Genomic DNA, 18,326 nt, shown 5'->3' on the forward strand with positions numbered 1-18,326 from the left:
GAGTCCAGGGTGAATGAAAGGAAACCGGATATGGCCATGTTAACACAAGCATGCGAATTTTCCCAAAGCAATTTTCACATATGTGAGATATTAATCCATATCAGATCACAGGCATAATCTAATCCAAAAAGATCTTTTGTGTTCCTGTTTGAATCACATTTAGTCAGTGTATAGCCCAAATAGATACAAGCCAAAAGTGCTTATGAATACAAAAATCATCTCCTCAAGAAAAAAATATTATTTCCTGAAACTACCTGCATGTGCTTTTTTATTTTTTTAAACATTTACCAATCTGAGTCTTTTGTGATGTTAGGAGTGGCAGCAGGAAGCTAATCCATGTATTAAAAGTAGCTACAGGGTTTTAATAAAACACAGTTGTGTGTAGTTATGGAAAAATAATCATTCATGGGGTGGTGTGATGCGGCCCGATGTAAAGCGATGTTACTGTTTCCACCGCAAAGTTGATCATTTTCCAATAACAACATGCTCTGAGGCGCTTTATTCTTCTTATACCACAGCAAGATCCCAACGATTACAGTTATTTATTAAAGAATGCCACATACTTTTTATCCATTTACCGTTATGTTTAATGGTGTGGAATGTTGTCCAAGGTAGTTCCTTTTGTCACTTGTGTTTTAACAGCTATAAATGGCCTCTCTTTTTTTTCTCTGTCTTGAAGAGAAACCGGAAAACTGTTTGTCCTGAAGACTTTTCTGTGGCAGAAAGGTTACAGCTTTACCTCTGACTATTACAAAGTGCTGACACTGGAGACTCCTTCCAAATCCATTTATGTGGCATGTCCACCATACAAGTCCTTGTTTAAGTTGTTAGTATAGAAACAGTCATGTTTATAAACCTGTTATTTGCCTTGCAGACAGCATTACTGTCAGAGCTGCTCAAAATTAGAAACTTAATCAACACCTTCTGACTTGAACACTTTCAGAATTGAGAACTGAACAGCTCTGTGGTTAACCAGTTTCAGAAATGAGTTGGGGTTTGCTATTGATTTAAATGAGATAATTACACCCCATTGAGTCACACAGCCAAACACCACAGCCACATTATTTGAATGTACACTAACACTATGTTGTTAATGGCTGAAATAGGATTAGGGTCTTAAATGTTAAAATAAGATAGGTTAAGATTGTTGTGTGTTTCTGTCAAATTATCTCTTAAACACACAAAACCTAAGAGGGTCCCTTCTACTGAGGGACCTTGGCTAAACAGTTCCTCTATTCATTCTACAGCTACCCTGTTTATATGGTAAAAACATGGTCATCCGCTGAATTTTGGATGTTGTTGGTTTTTGTACTAAGTTCTGCTATTGTTATTCTGATGACTCTTGCTGTTTCCATCAACACATTCATTTATCACACTGTAGTTCAGATATCCGTCAGCAGTCTCAGAGATAGTGCAGCTCTCTTCAGGATGTTTGTGCTGTGAAAAGGTCATGACTCAGTTTTGACACGCTGCATTTGTGCTGGCGAAATCCTTCCAGGCTGTGGTCATTCTCACAGCACAAACCAAGTAAATCATACTAAAAAACAACCCCTTTGTTTTATATATATCCTACTGTGCTGTCCTTATGACTTTGACAATCCTGATAGCTACCAACTGCTGGCACATACACACTTGTGTCACTGTCACATATGCATATACACACAGGGACACTTCCACACTTCAAGTCTTCACTCTTATGAAGTAATATTAGCTTAGTTAGATTTGCATTGTCTTCCCATGTAGACACAGGATACCAAGCACTTAGAAACAGGTATTTTGGGGTTAACATCTGTAAAATCAATGCCATCAAGCGACGGAGCTGTGGTTCTGTTTCCTGACCTGTTGCTAAATCAGGATCTGGGTCGCATACAGGATATGATGTTATGATGCAATGTAAGCAATCTATTCCATGGAAATAGCAATGCCAAGGGAAATAGTCTAATTCCTTTTTCAATCTCCTTATTGTTTCCAGTTACTAGTTTTGAAATGATGGTGTGAGAAGACGGAATCTTTGGAAGCAGAGAGGAAGGGAAAAAAAAGAATGTTTTTCTCATTACAGGAACTGTTGCATTTAATGCTAAATAACACCTGTGTAAAACACAAACAGCTATTTTGTTCCTAAATGACAACAGACCTGATTGTATTATTTTTTTTTTTTTTAGATTATTATCTTTGTTTACATTATAGAATTTTACTATTACTTTTTCTCTCTTACCTGTGGCTTACTGCTGACAGTAACACATGGCTGCAAACTTCTTACTGTGTAATACTGCGTAAAATAGCTGTGAATTATGTAGTGAATAAAACAGGACAGGGTGTGCTCTTATAGGAAAATAATCAACAACGCAAAGAGTTACTGTTACCACCTTGAAGTTGATTATTTTCCAATAACCCCATTTCCTGAAGTGTTTTATTTCTCTTTTACTACAGCACTTTGCCCATGATTACATGTTTTTATTTATTTAAAGTGACATACTTTTTTAGCCATTTATAGTTACTCTTAAAGTTGTGTAACAGCCGTTCCCTCAGTAGCGTCTCTTTTTTCTCTTCCTTGAAGTTAATATGACAAAAATGCAGTTTGGTGTCTTGGCATGTTACAGAGTAACCAGAAAGTGCAAAGTCATATGTCCTGAAGATTCTCCCATGGCAGAAAACATACTGAATGTTACAAATCACAAAGACAAAGACACTGGAGACTCCTTCAATAAATGTTAAATAATCATCTCCTTACCATATCAATGATTTGATGTCTTTGTTAAATAATAACTTTTTATATTATTTGCTTATTTATATAAACTGTCAGAGCTGCGGTTCCATCTGTTCCCTCTGGCCATCGGATCAGATAGAAGAATTCAACAGCACTGTGGTATAACACTATACGATTCACTGTTAGTTATTTGTAAGTAAGAAAGGCTTGGACGCTGTGGTTGTCATACTGTGAAGTATACTGTAGAGTGCCCTGTGTGGTCCGAGGAGCTGATCCCATGCTGCTTGGCGGGGGAGCGCAATAAGCTTCCGGCCAGAGGAAGCAGAGGAGGAGGAAGTCTAATGGAGTCGTGTAACACTCCTTATCAGGCATCAGTGCTTTAAAAAGGCACCGTATGGGAATGAGAAAGTCCGGGGGAAAGTTGGAAGGAAAGAGAGGTGCAATTTGTCTTTTCTATCGATGACCTTCCATCAGTGGGGGCAAACAGGATGCAGGGATGATGGAGTAATCACACAACACATACACACACCCCATCTGTCCATAACAACACATGATGAGTTCCATCTGAAAATAATCACTCATCCAGGGCATGAACAGCAAAATCAATGCACAAACACTTTCCCCCCGCTAGTTAAAAGAAACAAGACCTAAAAATAACAACTTAGTGGAACGCTTTCATATTCAGTCTTAGAGTAGGTTCTTTTGTCTCTGGTGGGAAAATGAGCAAACTTTTGTCCATTAGTAATCTCCAAATGATGTTAAATCATTAGTAACGCCAAAATGAACATGTGTTTCAGGTTATGGTTCGCTATTTTCAGGGTTAATTCTATTTGCTAACACTGACTGGGTGAAAAACTGTCTTGTTCATTAATAACAACAACCACAACAGCATTATTGTTGTTGTTGTTGCTGTTGTTTTGTTGTTGTAGTTTTTGTTCATATCATTTTTCCTATCAGTAGTTTTCAGGCAAATTGTTATTATGAAGATATGACTTATGTTTTGATATATAAAGCTAGCTTTCCTATTAATTTCAGTGTTCAGTTTTAGATTGTGGTGTTAAAATAAATTAGAAAACACATCACAATGCCCAATAAACTAAATATTGTAAGTATTTATGTGTTCTGTATTCAGGCTGGAAAACATCAGGTATAAATTTGTAGCAGACAACATAACATCTGTTTATAATTACTTATCTGTTCTGTGAAATGGGGGAATGCTGAGTTTGGGTTTTGTTTTTCTTTAACATCTGATTAAACACCACAAACAATAAAAGTCAAGCACTGGAGACTAAACAGAAGGGCTGGCTGAACTTTCCAAAACTGAAATTTGCGAAAAAGAAAAGATTAGAAGAGAAATTAGAATGAGATTAAAATTAGAAAATCGTTAATTTTTCACAAATATACTTCGAAACTGATTACTGTGACAAACATCATCTGATAAGGTGTACACAATGTTTACATAAGCCAGTACAGACAAAGCTAGGTAGTGTAATCACAGAAAATAATAAGAACATGAGCAAAGAAAGGATTAAAACCTGACATGGCATGCTGTTGTAAGAAAATAATCAACAACGGTGTGGTATGATGTGGCCTGATGCAAAGCAGAGTTACTGTTACCACCCTGAAGTTGATTATTTTCCAATAACAGCTTGTACCAACGTGTTTTATTCCTGTTATACCACAGCAATTTGCCAGTGCTTACAATTTTTAATTTATTAATGTCTGAATGTCTATTAATATCAGTCATGAAGACTTTCCTGTGCTGGAAAACTTACTGACTGTTACATAGCGCTGACACTGGAGACTCTTTCTATAAATGATTGAAGTCTCCATACCGAAAACTTCACCATTATCATCGATCATACATTTTCTTTGTTGAATACCAACAACACTTTTACTATAGGAACAATAACACACTAGAACAATAAATCTATCATCTGAATTACTGTACAGTTGGCACTACTGTCCAAGCTGTATTGTTACAGAAAATGAATCAACACTGAAGTATAAATTCATCTAAACATAGTTCTATTGATAAAATAAAATCCTAACTTCAGTTTTAGTTGCTTATTGCTCAGATGATCCCTAGACAGCTGTTTTAAACATGTGTGGATGATAGCAGAGTCCAACTTCCAAATCGTTTACTTTCAGTATAATCAGCTTACTATTATTCTATGATTAAAGGGAAAGAAATTCAAACATATCTATCTGACAGCTGTGAATGTTAGGTACTGAGTACACAGAGCCATCAGTTCTGCTCTATTTGAAGAAAAAAAAACAAGTAAGCATATTTATGATTAATGAAGAGCAACAAGCCAGTTAGGTAATCAGGGAAAAGGGGCCGTAAAAAGAAATAAAAGTAAAAAGGGATAGATTCAGTGGAAGAATTGATGAGCCACGGTGCCAAACAACTGCCACAATAGTTTTCATGTGTTCCATGTCTTATGTGTTTGGAGAATTTGGGCTGATGTTGTTTTTCTGCCTTTACGTCTTATCAGAATCGTTTGGTTATTTGCTATTAGTTCTTTTGCACAGCAGATCTTAACTGATTTTACATTGGGCTGAATGGAATTAGTGTTATTTCTGAGGGGGAGTGGCACAAATCTGTGCCACTCCTGATTATGATTTATGGTTTCCTCTGCAACATTCATCAGCCTTTATGGAAAACATGACTCTAAATGAGACATATATGGATATTAGAAACAGAATCTTGGTATGTGCAAGACGAAAGTTGATTTTATCACAGTAATTTCAACTTAAACTCAAGGACATGGGAAGTATAGGGGAAGGAATGGGCAGCATCCCCAATTTTCAGGATTCCTGTAACTGCTATAATAATAATAATAATAATTAAAGCTGCAAGCAGCATTTTCAGGGGCCAAGCACCCAGACTCAGTGAGCCACACATTCACACACACAGACACACTACAATTGTTGCCTAAGCAATCGCAGGAAAGCAGAGCCATAACTTTAGGCAAAGGGATTCAAGTATAGAAAATATGGCAAACTATAAAATATCAAAAATAATTTGATAACTTTTTTGTAAGGCACGAAACAAGCTTCAATTAATTTCAAATTGGCAAAAAGGAAGTGCTCTTGAAATTCAGACACTGATGAGCATTCACTTCAGCTTACCCTAGGGAATCATAGGAATGTAGGACAAGGAATGTAGAACTGAACAATATGCAAATGTCTTACTGAGATACAGCCTATCAAACTGCATTTCCCAGTGCATTACAGGAGAACGGTTTTGAATATCAACATTCCTTTGACATCTTTTGTTCAGACAGGTCTCAAGATGATGTGAGCCAAATTTGGTGAAGATTGGACAAGATTTGGAGGAGGATTAGCAAAAATGGCAGTTAGATGTAAGCACTATTAGCATGTTATTGTAACTTATGACCCGTAGGTGGCGCTGGCACAAAATTTGTTGCCTTACCTCAGGTCATGGTCCTGAAGATGCCCACCAAGCTTTGTGTCAGTGCGCAACGATGTTGCTGAGATACAGCCTCACTTCCTGTTTTGCTATCATGATTCGTTGGCCCATTATGGACAAACCCTTTGGAGTATTCAAAATTCTTTTATAAAACAGTTTTTAAAATAATCCATGATGGCGGAAAATCTTATTAGGCGGAACTCGACTCAGGGAATCCAAGAATGGACACACAGTTCAAAAGTTACGACCATAAATGTAATGCCAAAGAAGGCCCAAATTTGACCCTTTGGTGATGCTAGAGCTTTGGCAGCATTCGGTGGTTGGCCCCATAATAATAATAATAATAATAATAATAATAATAATAATAATAATATACAGATATTATTATACACATGTATGCTGCTTAAAATTCCAGCACACCCAATGCAAAATGCCCTTCAGTGGACTGGTGTCCCAACTGGGGTGTATTCCAAGAACAGGCTCCGGATTCACCACTACCCTGTCAAGGATAATATATTCAGTAAGCACTTTATTATGGTCAGGATCACGTTGGACCTCACTGGGTGCGAGGTAGAATATGCCGTGGATGGGACGCCAGTATATCACAGGTCACCGTGCACACACTTTCAAACTTAGGGCAATTTAGACTAGCCAGTCCACCTACTGGCATATTTTTCATAGATGGGAGGAAACTGGAGAATCCTGGGGAAACACACACACACACACAGGGTGAACATGCAAAACTCCATACAGACAGTAACCTGGGTTCAGGATTGAACCATGCACCCTGGAGCTTTGAGGCTTAAGCATGGACTGAAATTATTATGTTCCTTACTGAATAAAACTATTTTCTTACACTAAAAATGATGTATTTTGACACATCCTTTCCCCCGTGTCTGTAGAGTAAGACATATTACCTGACTACAATATATACGTTACAGGTTTTTGCTCTACTTTAGATTTCACATTACATGTCTCTTAACAGCTTATTCACCTGCCATGTTTGTACACAGAGGAATAGTAGCTCAGAGAACATATTCTGAAGAGCTCTTCAAACAACATTTGTTCTTTCAGTGGGAATAAAAGTCAAAGGTTAGAGGTTGTAAGTGCAGTGCAATGGGTCATGTGCAGGTCAGGAGAACTTGTCGTGCTTTCTCTAATTTTCTAACATCTGTTTTTCCTCGTTTCCTCCTCAAATGTACACACACACACACACACACACACACACACACACTGCAGACAGTAGTTCACAGTGGTTCACAGTGGGACTACGTTATACCTTCAAAGTGACAAATGAATCATATCTAATAGGATCACTAACTCACTATATCACTAAGGTGGTAAGATATTTGATCTATTCTTCTATTCTTATACATGTACATACACACAAGCCATCACATAATAGTAGGAAGGACTTTTTTTTTTTTTTTTTAACTTTTTTACATTGACTCTTAAATTGGGGGAAAGAAGTGAAGTCAAAGGTCCTGGGGATGGCCATTCCAAAGTTTGGGGGCTATGGCACTCTAAAATTCCTGCTCCACTGACGTCAGTCTGGTCTTAGGTACCACCAGTTGCCCAGTAGTGGTGGACCGATGGTGAGTCCGATGGTGAAGAACATGTAATGCTTTGTTAGTGAGTAGTGGAAGATTGTATTTGATTCTCTGTGCGTTAGGTAACCAGTGTAACCGTGGGAGTACAGGTGTAATGTGTGCTGAATGTATGGTATGAGTAAGGAATTTAACAGCTGAGTTTTGTGTATGTTGGAGTCTGTTTAGGAATTTAACAGAAGAGGGAATTACAGAAAACTAACCGTGAGGTTATGAAAGCATGAACCAGGGTTTCATTAGCTTTCAGACTAAGTAAAGGTTGAAGCTGGGCAATGCTACAAGGCTAATAAAGCATATGTTAGTATCTATTCTTTAATAATGTACAATGATAAACTGTAAAGTCTGGCTGGCAGGTAAAGAATTATTTTTTTAATATCTTTGTGAGTCAGGGTCTCGTCTTTCTTCCATTCATCACACCAAACCCATTTCATCAAAGACACTGATATACAAATACTGACAGATATAGTAAAAAATGTCAAAAACAGCTCTGTTAGTACAACTAGCCTGACGACACTAAACTGCAAGTGGCCATTCATTATCCAGCGGATACACCCAGTGCGCATGCGCGACTGTGAATCAGTGCACGCGGTCACTGAGACGCAGCTGTCCGCGTGCTGTATTTTATAAGGAAGAGCGTGCGCGTGCGCGTGCGCGTAAACAAACACACGGTCCTGCGTTCAGAGCTCGTTGTGTCGAGTCCAAGTGTCTCCTCTGAGAGAGCAGTGTACCTGTGTCGTGTCGGGAAAACAATGAGGAGAACAAGTAGAGGAGAGAAGTAATATCTGCCGTATTGTTGTCCCTGTCTTTGCTTTGTTTTTACTGAGAAATGATAAGGGAGTTGGTGTGCGGCGCTGTGGCTCTGCTCCTGTACGTGAACACGCTCGACGCGGATTTCTGCTACGATGACAGGTGAGCTCTCTCTCTCTCTCCGTCTTTTCCCTTCTTTTTTTTTTGACAGTTCATTATCTAAGACTGACAGAGAAATGTTTTTGAAAAGTTTAACTTATTAATTTCTCCATATTGTTTGGCTTTGTTGATATATTTGCTTTCAAAAAGCCGCAACAGTCGCAGGTTTAATGGTAACGTTACTTTGGTTCCAAGTGCGCGCGCATGCAATGAGCGTTGAGCTAGAGAACTTTGCTAAATCGTTTAAAAACAGGATTTTCCACAAACACTATGTATAAAAAATATGCCAAATCGATATTTAACCCTTTCAAAGACGCTGGCTGTTTGCTGTCAGGAGTATAAACGGTAGAAACAGTCAGCAGGAGCGCAATATGAGTACCCTCAGCGCAGACAGAGACACTGTGGATCAATCCCAAACGGTTCTCTACTGTCTCCATAGGTGCCCTACAAAGAGTGTCAAATAATGGATTTACCTCATACAGGTGTCTAAAACCAGTATCATCATTTGTACACCTTATAACAAGAACTAACTTGCTTTGCAGACGGTCCACAACATTAAATGTAACGATAAACGGATAAAAAAAAAAACATGACGTCGTTCTTTAACAATTAAGAAATGGTCAGTGTCGGCAAATTGCTGTGGTATAAATGGAATGAAGCACTTCAGGGTGTACGATTTTTGGAAAATAATCAATGCTTCGAATCGGGCCGCATCACACTACCTATCGTTGATTATTTTCTGATAACAGCACATCCTGAGGTGTTTTATTCCTTATGTAATGCACCATGGCTTTTCAGCTAAGTTTAATTCCAGGCCTACTAAAAAAAATGTGGTGGTGGTGGTGGTGGGGTTGTGAGAATTTGTGGCCCGTAAAATGGGGTCACTGCCCAAAATAAGTGCATCATTCAAATAGGATGTATATAAAATATTCTATATTATAAATATATAATTTATAAATATATATAAATTAAATACACTTGATGAAAAAAGCCTGCTAACTTGAATGAAATGTAAACTCTGTAAATCTGCTAATCTTGGTGGATTTCAGAAGCACATCACACCAGGACTACCCATAATTGCCTGGTTTTGCTCCACCTCAGTGAAGAAATTCACAAGTTGTAAATCTTAAAGGCTAATGTAGCAAACAAATAATGGACGCTTATAGCTACCAATTTAGTATTTGGTAAAACAACAACAAATCATGTTTGTCAAGATTCATTCATTCATCTTCAGTAACCACTTTATCTTGGTCAAGGTCACGGTGGATCCAGAGCCTATCTTGGGAACACTGAGAGCAAGGCCTGAGAATTCACCCCAGATGGAATGCCAGACCATCATAGTGCACCATGCACACACACATTCACACACCCATTCATGTCAAGGGGCAATTTAGCATAGCTAATCTGCCTACCTCAATGTTTTTGGACAGTAGGAGGAAACTGTAGAACCCAGAGGAAACCTACGTAAACACAGGGAGAACTCACGAAAGTCCACACAGACAGTAACCTGAGCTCAGGGTCAAACCCCGGACCATGGAGCTGCAAGGCGGCAGTGCTTCCCACAGGTTTGACAGAATGCCTTTTGGAAAATAATCTCATAGCCACTGGATCTCTCACTAATCCCACTAAACTCCTGTGGCACGACCCTGACCAGTAAGAGAACTTCATCCCACCAGTCAGAATAGGATTATTAAAATAAAGGCTTGGATCATATTAGTACTGCACACACTGTAACCTCAGGAAATAGTGCTTTGAATATATTTTTGCGAAAACAAATGATGACTTAGTTAATACTGAATACAATGCTGCTGCAGACATACAATTTTATCTTTTTTTTTTCCATCACTGAGTCTGTGTTCTACTCTATAATTTAAGGTTACTGTGTACAGAAAAAGATCCAGCCTTCACGCTGACATTGGCATTACTAATACAGTATTAGTGATTTGCCACAGTGCAGTATGTGGGACAGATTTGTATGTTGAATAGTATTAGAGTTAAGCTTAGTCATGTGCTGCACGTAAACTTGAACTTTTGCCTACAGCATAATAAAACCTCTCATTTTGCCTTTATGTGGTTTGGATTTGATTTGAGTCAGGAGTTGAGTGGCTTTATGATTCCAGCATCAATTCATTAAGCTTCTGTCCATTCACTGAACCAGAGCATTTCAGGTTTAATAACTTGTGGGTGTGTATCCATTTTTATCCTATTACTTCACATTTGGGTGCATGGCTCCAAAATATATTCAGGATTTTTGGGACACTTGCTCTGGATGGTATATATCTATATTTCTTATATTTCCTAAGATGCAAGTTAATGTTAGATATGGTGAATGGGATTTCAGACAGGATGAACAGTCGGTAATGAGATCTACACACACACTGTGCACAGTTAGGCACTTGATTTGGCAGCGTGAATGAATCTGGATGTGTACTGTAACTCAATGAAAGATACTCATATGCATTTTTTTTGTTTTGTTTTTAACATCCTTAAGAACTTCTAAGTTTTTTGGGTTGCAAAGTTTCTCTAAAATACTGAGATACTAAAATACTGTTTTCAAAACCCAAATAAAGCTCTTTACTGTCCATAGTCCTGTCATCACAGCAAGATAGCCTGCTATTTATGAGCTGATATTAGAGCTTATATAACGTACGGCAAGGGAGAGGGAACAGTCAGTTGAGCTCATTCATTAAATGACGGAGCTGTAACATTTCCAACAGGATGAGGAAGACCTATTTAATGAAAATATCAGTCATTTTCCTGGAAGAGTGACGTAGGAAAAATGAGCTGCATTGTTTAGTCGGCTTGGTCTTCATTCATGAAAGCTCAGATCCATGTGCCTTGGCTGAGTTAATCTGAGGTGATGTGTGGTTTCAAATATTTCACAACTTGCACCCAAGCTCCAAGATATAAATGCCTTTTCATATGATATTTAATTAGATTTCCAGAAATTTATTTCATTTCTAAGGAATTGTTTTATTCCGAAAATGTCATTTGATCATGCAATCAGTAAAGATATGACAAAACTATAAATGAAATATGTGGAGTTAACAAGAACCATAAAATATTTAAATTATCTGTACTGTCTGCTTCTCTTCTAGTATAACAGAAGCATCACCCCATTTTACTTTTCAATATACATTGGTAGGCTTCATCTGAAAGCATGGAAGCATATCATTAACAGTAAATCTGCTCTCCTCCATGCAGGGACAGATGCAGTGAAAGAAGAACAAGCCTAGTTTTGCCAGACTGTAGACTGCCTTAACAGTTGCACTGTTATTTCCCTGCTTTCTTGCTGGATATTCATCTACATTTCGCACAATCTGGCTTCTCATTTATCAAATCATTTGTTACTTGCAGAAAAAAATAAAACCTACCAAGTAATTATGAAAAAAATCTCAAAATAGAAAATGTTCTCAGAGTTCAGTGTGAATCAGAAAACAACTACTAAAGCTTACAAAATATTTGATTATCTTTAGAAGAGAAAGTCAATAGAATAACAAGATGTTAAATGTTCAGTTGTACCACAGAGTTTTGTTTTTCATTATATTACTGAGGAAAAAAATCAATAAACAAAATGCAAAATGATACTGTATTTGTTACTGATGCTCATTTATAAGCCAAAGTTAAGGTGATTAATCAGTTATTTGTCAAACAATTTACATGAATAACTGACTATTGACTGAATGTCCATTAAAACATTAGCTTTTTTACAGCCCTAGTTGAAAAATATGATACGAGCATGAAATTGAGTAAACTAGTCTGCTCGTGTGTAGAAATACTAGATAATCCTAACACAGGAGGTGGCAATAATAATAAAGCAAGAGTCAGAATGTGATAGATTACAGATGAAAAAACAAATCTGTCAAAATATAGGTAGAAAAAATAAAGATGTAGCAGAGTGACCTGCTTCTCCTCTTTCCTGAGTTTTTCAGTTTGCTAGTTCATGTTTTACCTTCATCTGTAACTAATGCATATATGTCCGAAGCAGCCACTATGTTTTAGTAATGTTTTAGTTATCAGTCAGAGTGTCAGTGCCCTTTCTAGGCTCATTCTACATTCTACATTCCAGCCTAAAGCCAATAACAGTGCACAACTACGTGTCTGCTCTCTTAGCATGTAACCCATGATGTAAATGAATGCACTAACTTAATTGTTTTTATGCAGACACACTAAATACTCATGGAGTTCTGTCCCACTTTGATAAGTGTGTAAGAAAATTGAACCTGTTTTAACTGCAACATCTCACTGCCTTTGTGCTTCCTGCTTTCTTTGCTTTTGTCTTCATTTGTCTTTTATCTTTCTGTATGGACATCCCCTCCAGATCTACTCATCATGGCTCTTAAATCAATCTCTTGACATTATTTGCCTTGCAAGCACATATTGATTGTGCTATCAGTTTTCAGGAAAGGTAGCCCTGAGACAAGCATTTGTATTGAAAGGGAAGCTGAGTTTTGTGATTAGTCAGTAGTAAACGTACTTGACTCTTTCTTTGCCTCCTCCTCAATTTCCTTTGTTCACTGACGCCATTGCTTTCCATTGCTGTCTGCAATGCCTAGCAGAGAGAGGGGATGGTACTAATGAACATTATAGAGCATTAAGCTTGGCCATGCTGACTAGAAAAGGAAGTCAGTGACCGGCAGTATGTCTAATCAGCCCATGAATTGCTTTTCGGATCAGTATTCCAGACATCTGCTCTCACCTCAATAGAATAAAGTGGAGCTGATGAAGTGCTGCTTTATTGCCATGTCTCATTTCCGTTATCTGTCCTTCATAGCTCAGGATATTCACCAGCTACAGCATGGGGTCAAGGGGAGTATTACACGACAATGCCTCTAGCAGTCCTATGTGTGCTCCAAAATTATTGGCACCCTTTAGAAAACGAATAAGTGATATGTTCAGCTCAAACATACATTCAGCAGTCACTTTAATAGGAACACCACTTATTTTTCCAAACCAGCCAATGATGCAGCAATAGCACAATGCATAAATGGACAGTTAAAGATTGGAAAAATGTCACCTGGTATTTTTCCAATCTTTAACTGTCCAATTTCGGTGAGCGTGTTCTCACTGTAGGCTCAAATTCCTGTATTCCTGCAGCCCATCAGCCTTAAGGTTGTGCATTCTGAGACGCTTTTCTGTGAAAAAGTGTAGCCTTCCTGTCAGCTAGAAGCCAGTATCCTTAGCATCAACAAGGTGTCTCTGACTGCAGAATTGCTGCTTACTGTTTTTTGTTTTACACACCATTCTTTTTTTAAACTCTAGAGACTGTTGTGTGTGAAAATCCCAGGAGATCAAGAGTTCCTGAAATACTCAGACCAGTCTGTCTGGCACCAACAACCATGCTATAGGTAAAGTCACTGAGCTCACATTTTCCCCCATTCTGATGTCTGATGTGACCATGAACCGAAGCTCTTGACCTGTATCTGCATGATTGTATGCGTTGCACTGCTGCCACATGATTGGCTGATTAAATAACTGCATGAATGAGAAAGGGAACAGGTGTTCCTTTTAAAGTAGCTGGTGTGTGTACAAGGACATTGTATAGTTTAATTTAAGCATGTTTTTTAAACAAACAAAAAATTAAGTAGAAAAAGTCTAAAAACACAGGTTTCAAAATTATCAAGATCCTTACAATTAATATTTTGTGATGGCTGTCCTAGAGAGAACAACACAGAGTCTCTTCCTGTAATGTCAAACAAGTTTACAGTTTCTTGCAGATTGTGAAGGCTGAGAAATTATTGCATTATTGTGAGGTACATAAACAGAAATGGCTATGGTGATGTGAACAGAAAAATAAATAAATAAATAACCTAATTTGTCATTGAGGAATAAGGAGCTTTTCTGTTTTTCTACTGAAGTGTACAGTGCACATTGTCATTGGTGTACTAAGTGAATTTGAGTGCTTCCTATATTTTCTTATGTATTACATGATGAAACACATACTCAAATGATAATTTTATAATCTGCAAATTTTATAATGTGCAAAATGGAGTGTTTTTTTTTTCCTGAGAAGATAGAGGGAGAAAAAAGTTTCAGTTTTATTTGATTAGTCCTTTTAACAAGAGACATCTGGATGTAGATCCCTAAAGGCCATAAGCAGGGTCGTGCAGATATTTTACTGGTATAATGAGGTACAATGAAACGATCATAATCTTTTCACCAGATGCTGTGTCATAGCATGTGGATTTCCATATTCATAATCCATTTTGCTCACTATAAAAAAATATTTAAGGTAGTTGTTCTCAGTCTCATTATGGGAAAACCTCTACACTGTACATATTTATGTTTGCTATATTTAAATACATCTAATTTAACACACCCCATGACCCTAACCATAGCAATTAGGGTCAGGATTTACCCCAGCTCAGTTGTGTTTATTTCTGAAATAAGAGGCTCATATATATACTGAAATATCAGACTCCAGTCCGGCGCTGTTAGTTTTCTGATTCTGAGTAAACACTTGGAGAGTTTGTAAATATTTTAGCTGTGATGAGAAGCACTCGGATGAATGATACACTCTCACATATGGAGAGCTTCTTATAGTCATGACATTTTGAACTGCAGTTTTTCACCTTTTTTCGGATTAAGAGAAAGAAGAAGAGAAGAGAGATTAATTAGATTAATTAGAAAAATGGGAACGTTTGTGAAAGTGGATGAATCCAGTACAGTCATGGAGACTTACTCTGGTATTTCACTGACTAAAATCTGATGAAACTGTGCCTTACTAAATTTGATTACTGCAGTGAGTACATGTCATTTATTTTAGCAGATATAAAGGTTAACATTACATTTATGTTAAACTATATGGCCAAAAGTATGTGGATGCTCGAATATTGAACAACCCATTCCAAAACCATGTGCATTAATATAGAGTTGTTCCCATTTACTGATGTAACAGCCTCCACTCTTCTGGGAAGGCATTCCACTAGATTTTGGACTGTGGCTGTAGGGATTTGTGCTCATTTAGCAACAAGAGCAGAAGAGAATGAGCACTGCTGTCAGGCGAAAAGGTCTGGCATGCAGCAGTTATTCCAATTCAACCCAAATGCGTTGAGATCAGGGCTCTGTGCGAGTTCTTCCACATTCTAGACAATTGTATGGATCCAACGTTGTGGCAGCAGTTTGGGGAAGGCTCATATACGGGTGTGATAATCAGGTGTCCACATACTTTTGGCCATATACTGTATATCTCAGACTTTAATTATAAGATGACAGCTTGGCGATTCTGCTCAGCTGTTCATTACATCAGGATTCAGAACTGAATCATTTCTATGGAAACGCATATAACAACTTGGCGCCTTTTATGGGTTTGTAGATAAAAGGCAGAACTGCACTATGATATTTATTATATAGTAAAGACTACAAAATAGTAGGGAATGTTTACAGACACATGGAGTGAAACAGCGACATTACACCCCTAACTAACATCAACTGCCCACATTCCAGTGTTTTTTTTTTTTTTTTTTTTTGTAGACTGAGGCTAGGGTGGACAAAAGACTAGAACAGGGGGCCAGGACAAGCAGACATTGTATCCAAGCAGTTAGAGTGGTGTTACACACCTCAGTGCTGTAACTATAGCGCATGCTACTCATTGTGTGTCCCACCACCTGTTGCATTACATCAGAGGCACGGACTTGTTGATGGTAGAATCATCAGAGGCACAGACTCGTTGATGGTAGAATGATTTTTACTTGGATTAATGTCACAGATGATCTTGTCATAATCAGGAACGCACTTGTATGTGAAAATAGTAACAAAACCAAGCAAAATAAGTGCAGCGCAAAGCTCTCCTGCTAGCAGAAGACAGTCATCTTGCACCTCAATCATGTTGAGAGAAAATATAGTAGATAGCCGGACTCGAATAATACTTTTTATGTGTGATACGAGGACAGTACAACACATCTCACACTTAAAACATTGACCAGTGTTTTTTTTTTTTTGAGTCAGCAAACCCGATGATCATAAACTCATTTGTTCCTTTATTCTGTGTTAATGCACTTAACTAAATAACTAGCTGGGCATACATTACATTAATTTAACTACCATTTTTAGTCAGCTAGTGAATTTATAATTTGTCCACTCCTGTGATATCACACAATTAATAATAATTAATAAAAAATTGCAATTAATAATTACTAACATGTCACCGAACACCATATAGCTTTGACAATGAAACATAGTCCAGAGAGTGTAAAACATATAACTGAAATATAAATACATATGAACTTATTCTGTCTGTTTCTGGCATGTAAAAACACTGAATCTCATAAACACCCTGTGTCTGAGGTCTGCTCTGAAAGCAGCCAGCAATCCAGATTTCCTCATCCAAGGGCATTCTTTGCCTGGATGCGTATCTCGCACATTCATTAATATTGTTCCAGGACCAAATAATCTTTTATCATTCAACACTCCCACATTAGGAAAACAAACAAACGAAAGAAAGCGGTTCAGAAAGGAAAGAATAACACTGCACACTGCCCTCATGCTTCACATAAACTAGGAAGTAAGACTGAGGAGAATGAAACATAAATCTATCAGAGCCGTGCAGTTTTCATGAGCTTGGTGAATGTTAGTAGCATTTACGATGGTGGTGTTTAATGCAGGAAACCGTATTTCCCTCGCTGTCTCACAGCACTATTGTTCCCTACTCTGTGTGGATTATGCATGAAGAGTGATTACTGTTTCAGTCTGCTCTTATGAAAGAGGGTTATTGCAAGTGAAATATTTTGCAAAATGGTGCATGGGATATTTATGTGTTAGGGGTGGGTGATCAGCAAAAATCACATCACAATACATTTTCACAATACACAACATAACTCTACGGATTTTAATATCCAGTCAGCTGCTTGTTGCTGTAACAGTGCAGTCAGAGGTACAATGACATTCGCAATACACTCAGAAAAGCATAATGTGATATCATTTACTGCCATATCAGTATTAAAGCATCATGATTCCCAGTGTGTGTGTGTGTGTGTCTGTGTGAATAATCTGAAATTGGTTTAACATTTTCATTTTAAAAGTTAGCAGATACAATGTGGATTGGAAGACAGGCAACACTGCATACAACACAGAAAAAAAGTCATGCAAAATATCTCGAGGCACTATATGGTTCAAAGTCTAAACTTTCACACACCTCAGTGTATTCATATAGATTGAACACTTGGCTCATGGCTGATCTAATATACTTGGATCGTGATCTGCCTCAAATCCTGTCAGCATGTAATTAATGTTATGTAATTTTACATGGTATTTGGAACATAATTTGGACCTCCATTATAAAAAATGCTCTACACGTACGGATTCTTCTTCATTATAGCTGATTTAGGTACAGGCTTATGTATAGATCTCATTAAAGTAGCCAGAGGTCTGGCTGTCAGACTGAATATACTGGTCTTTCTGTAACAGTGATCAGATCAGTGAACACAGATAAAAAATTTACCTCAACCTTGTAACTATGTGAAAATTACAAAGATTTACATTAACCCGCCAGAATTATTTTGATAATGATAAGTATGATAAGTAAGGTCTCATTTATGGATGTAGATTAAGAATTACTACAAAATCATTAAAGGGAAAGCAGGACAGTACACATTTAAGCAGTTAAACTAAGGGGCAAGAAATAAGAACGATAAATTAGACCTGAGCAATATGATGATATAATATCAATATT

At 37.5% G+C, this 18,326-nt stretch overlaps 1 protein-coding gene across 4 annotated transcripts in view; it reads left to right on the top strand.

Moving 5' to 3' along the window:
* The first annotated feature begins 8,350 nt into the window (after positions 1-8,350).
* Positions 8,351-18,326, top strand: part of tmtc2a (transmembrane O-mannosyltransferase targeting cadherins 2a) — a 23,418-nt gene continuing 13,442 nt past the window's right edge. The window contains exons 1-2 of one of the 4 annotated variants that reach the window (XM_053241819.1): positions 8,352-8,659; positions 10,087-10,221. In XM_053241819.1, the coding sequence (XP_053097794.1) occupies positions 10,190-10,221 (32 nt within the window). In that variant the 5' untranslated portion in view covers positions 8,352-8,659; positions 10,087-10,189. Of the gene's footprint in view, positions 8,660-10,086; positions 10,222-18,326 lie in introns of all 4 variants that reach the window. The other 3 variants (XM_053241820.1, XR_008304776.1, XM_026923633.3) reach the window with 3 other exon arrangements.

This window comes from Pangasianodon hypophthalmus, chromosome 18, assembly GCF_027358585.1.
Source record: "Pangasianodon hypophthalmus isolate fPanHyp1 chromosome 18, fPanHyp1.pri, whole genome shotgun sequence".
Lineage (NCBI taxonomy): Eukaryota > Metazoa > Chordata > Actinopteri > Siluriformes > Pangasiidae > Pangasianodon > Pangasianodon hypophthalmus.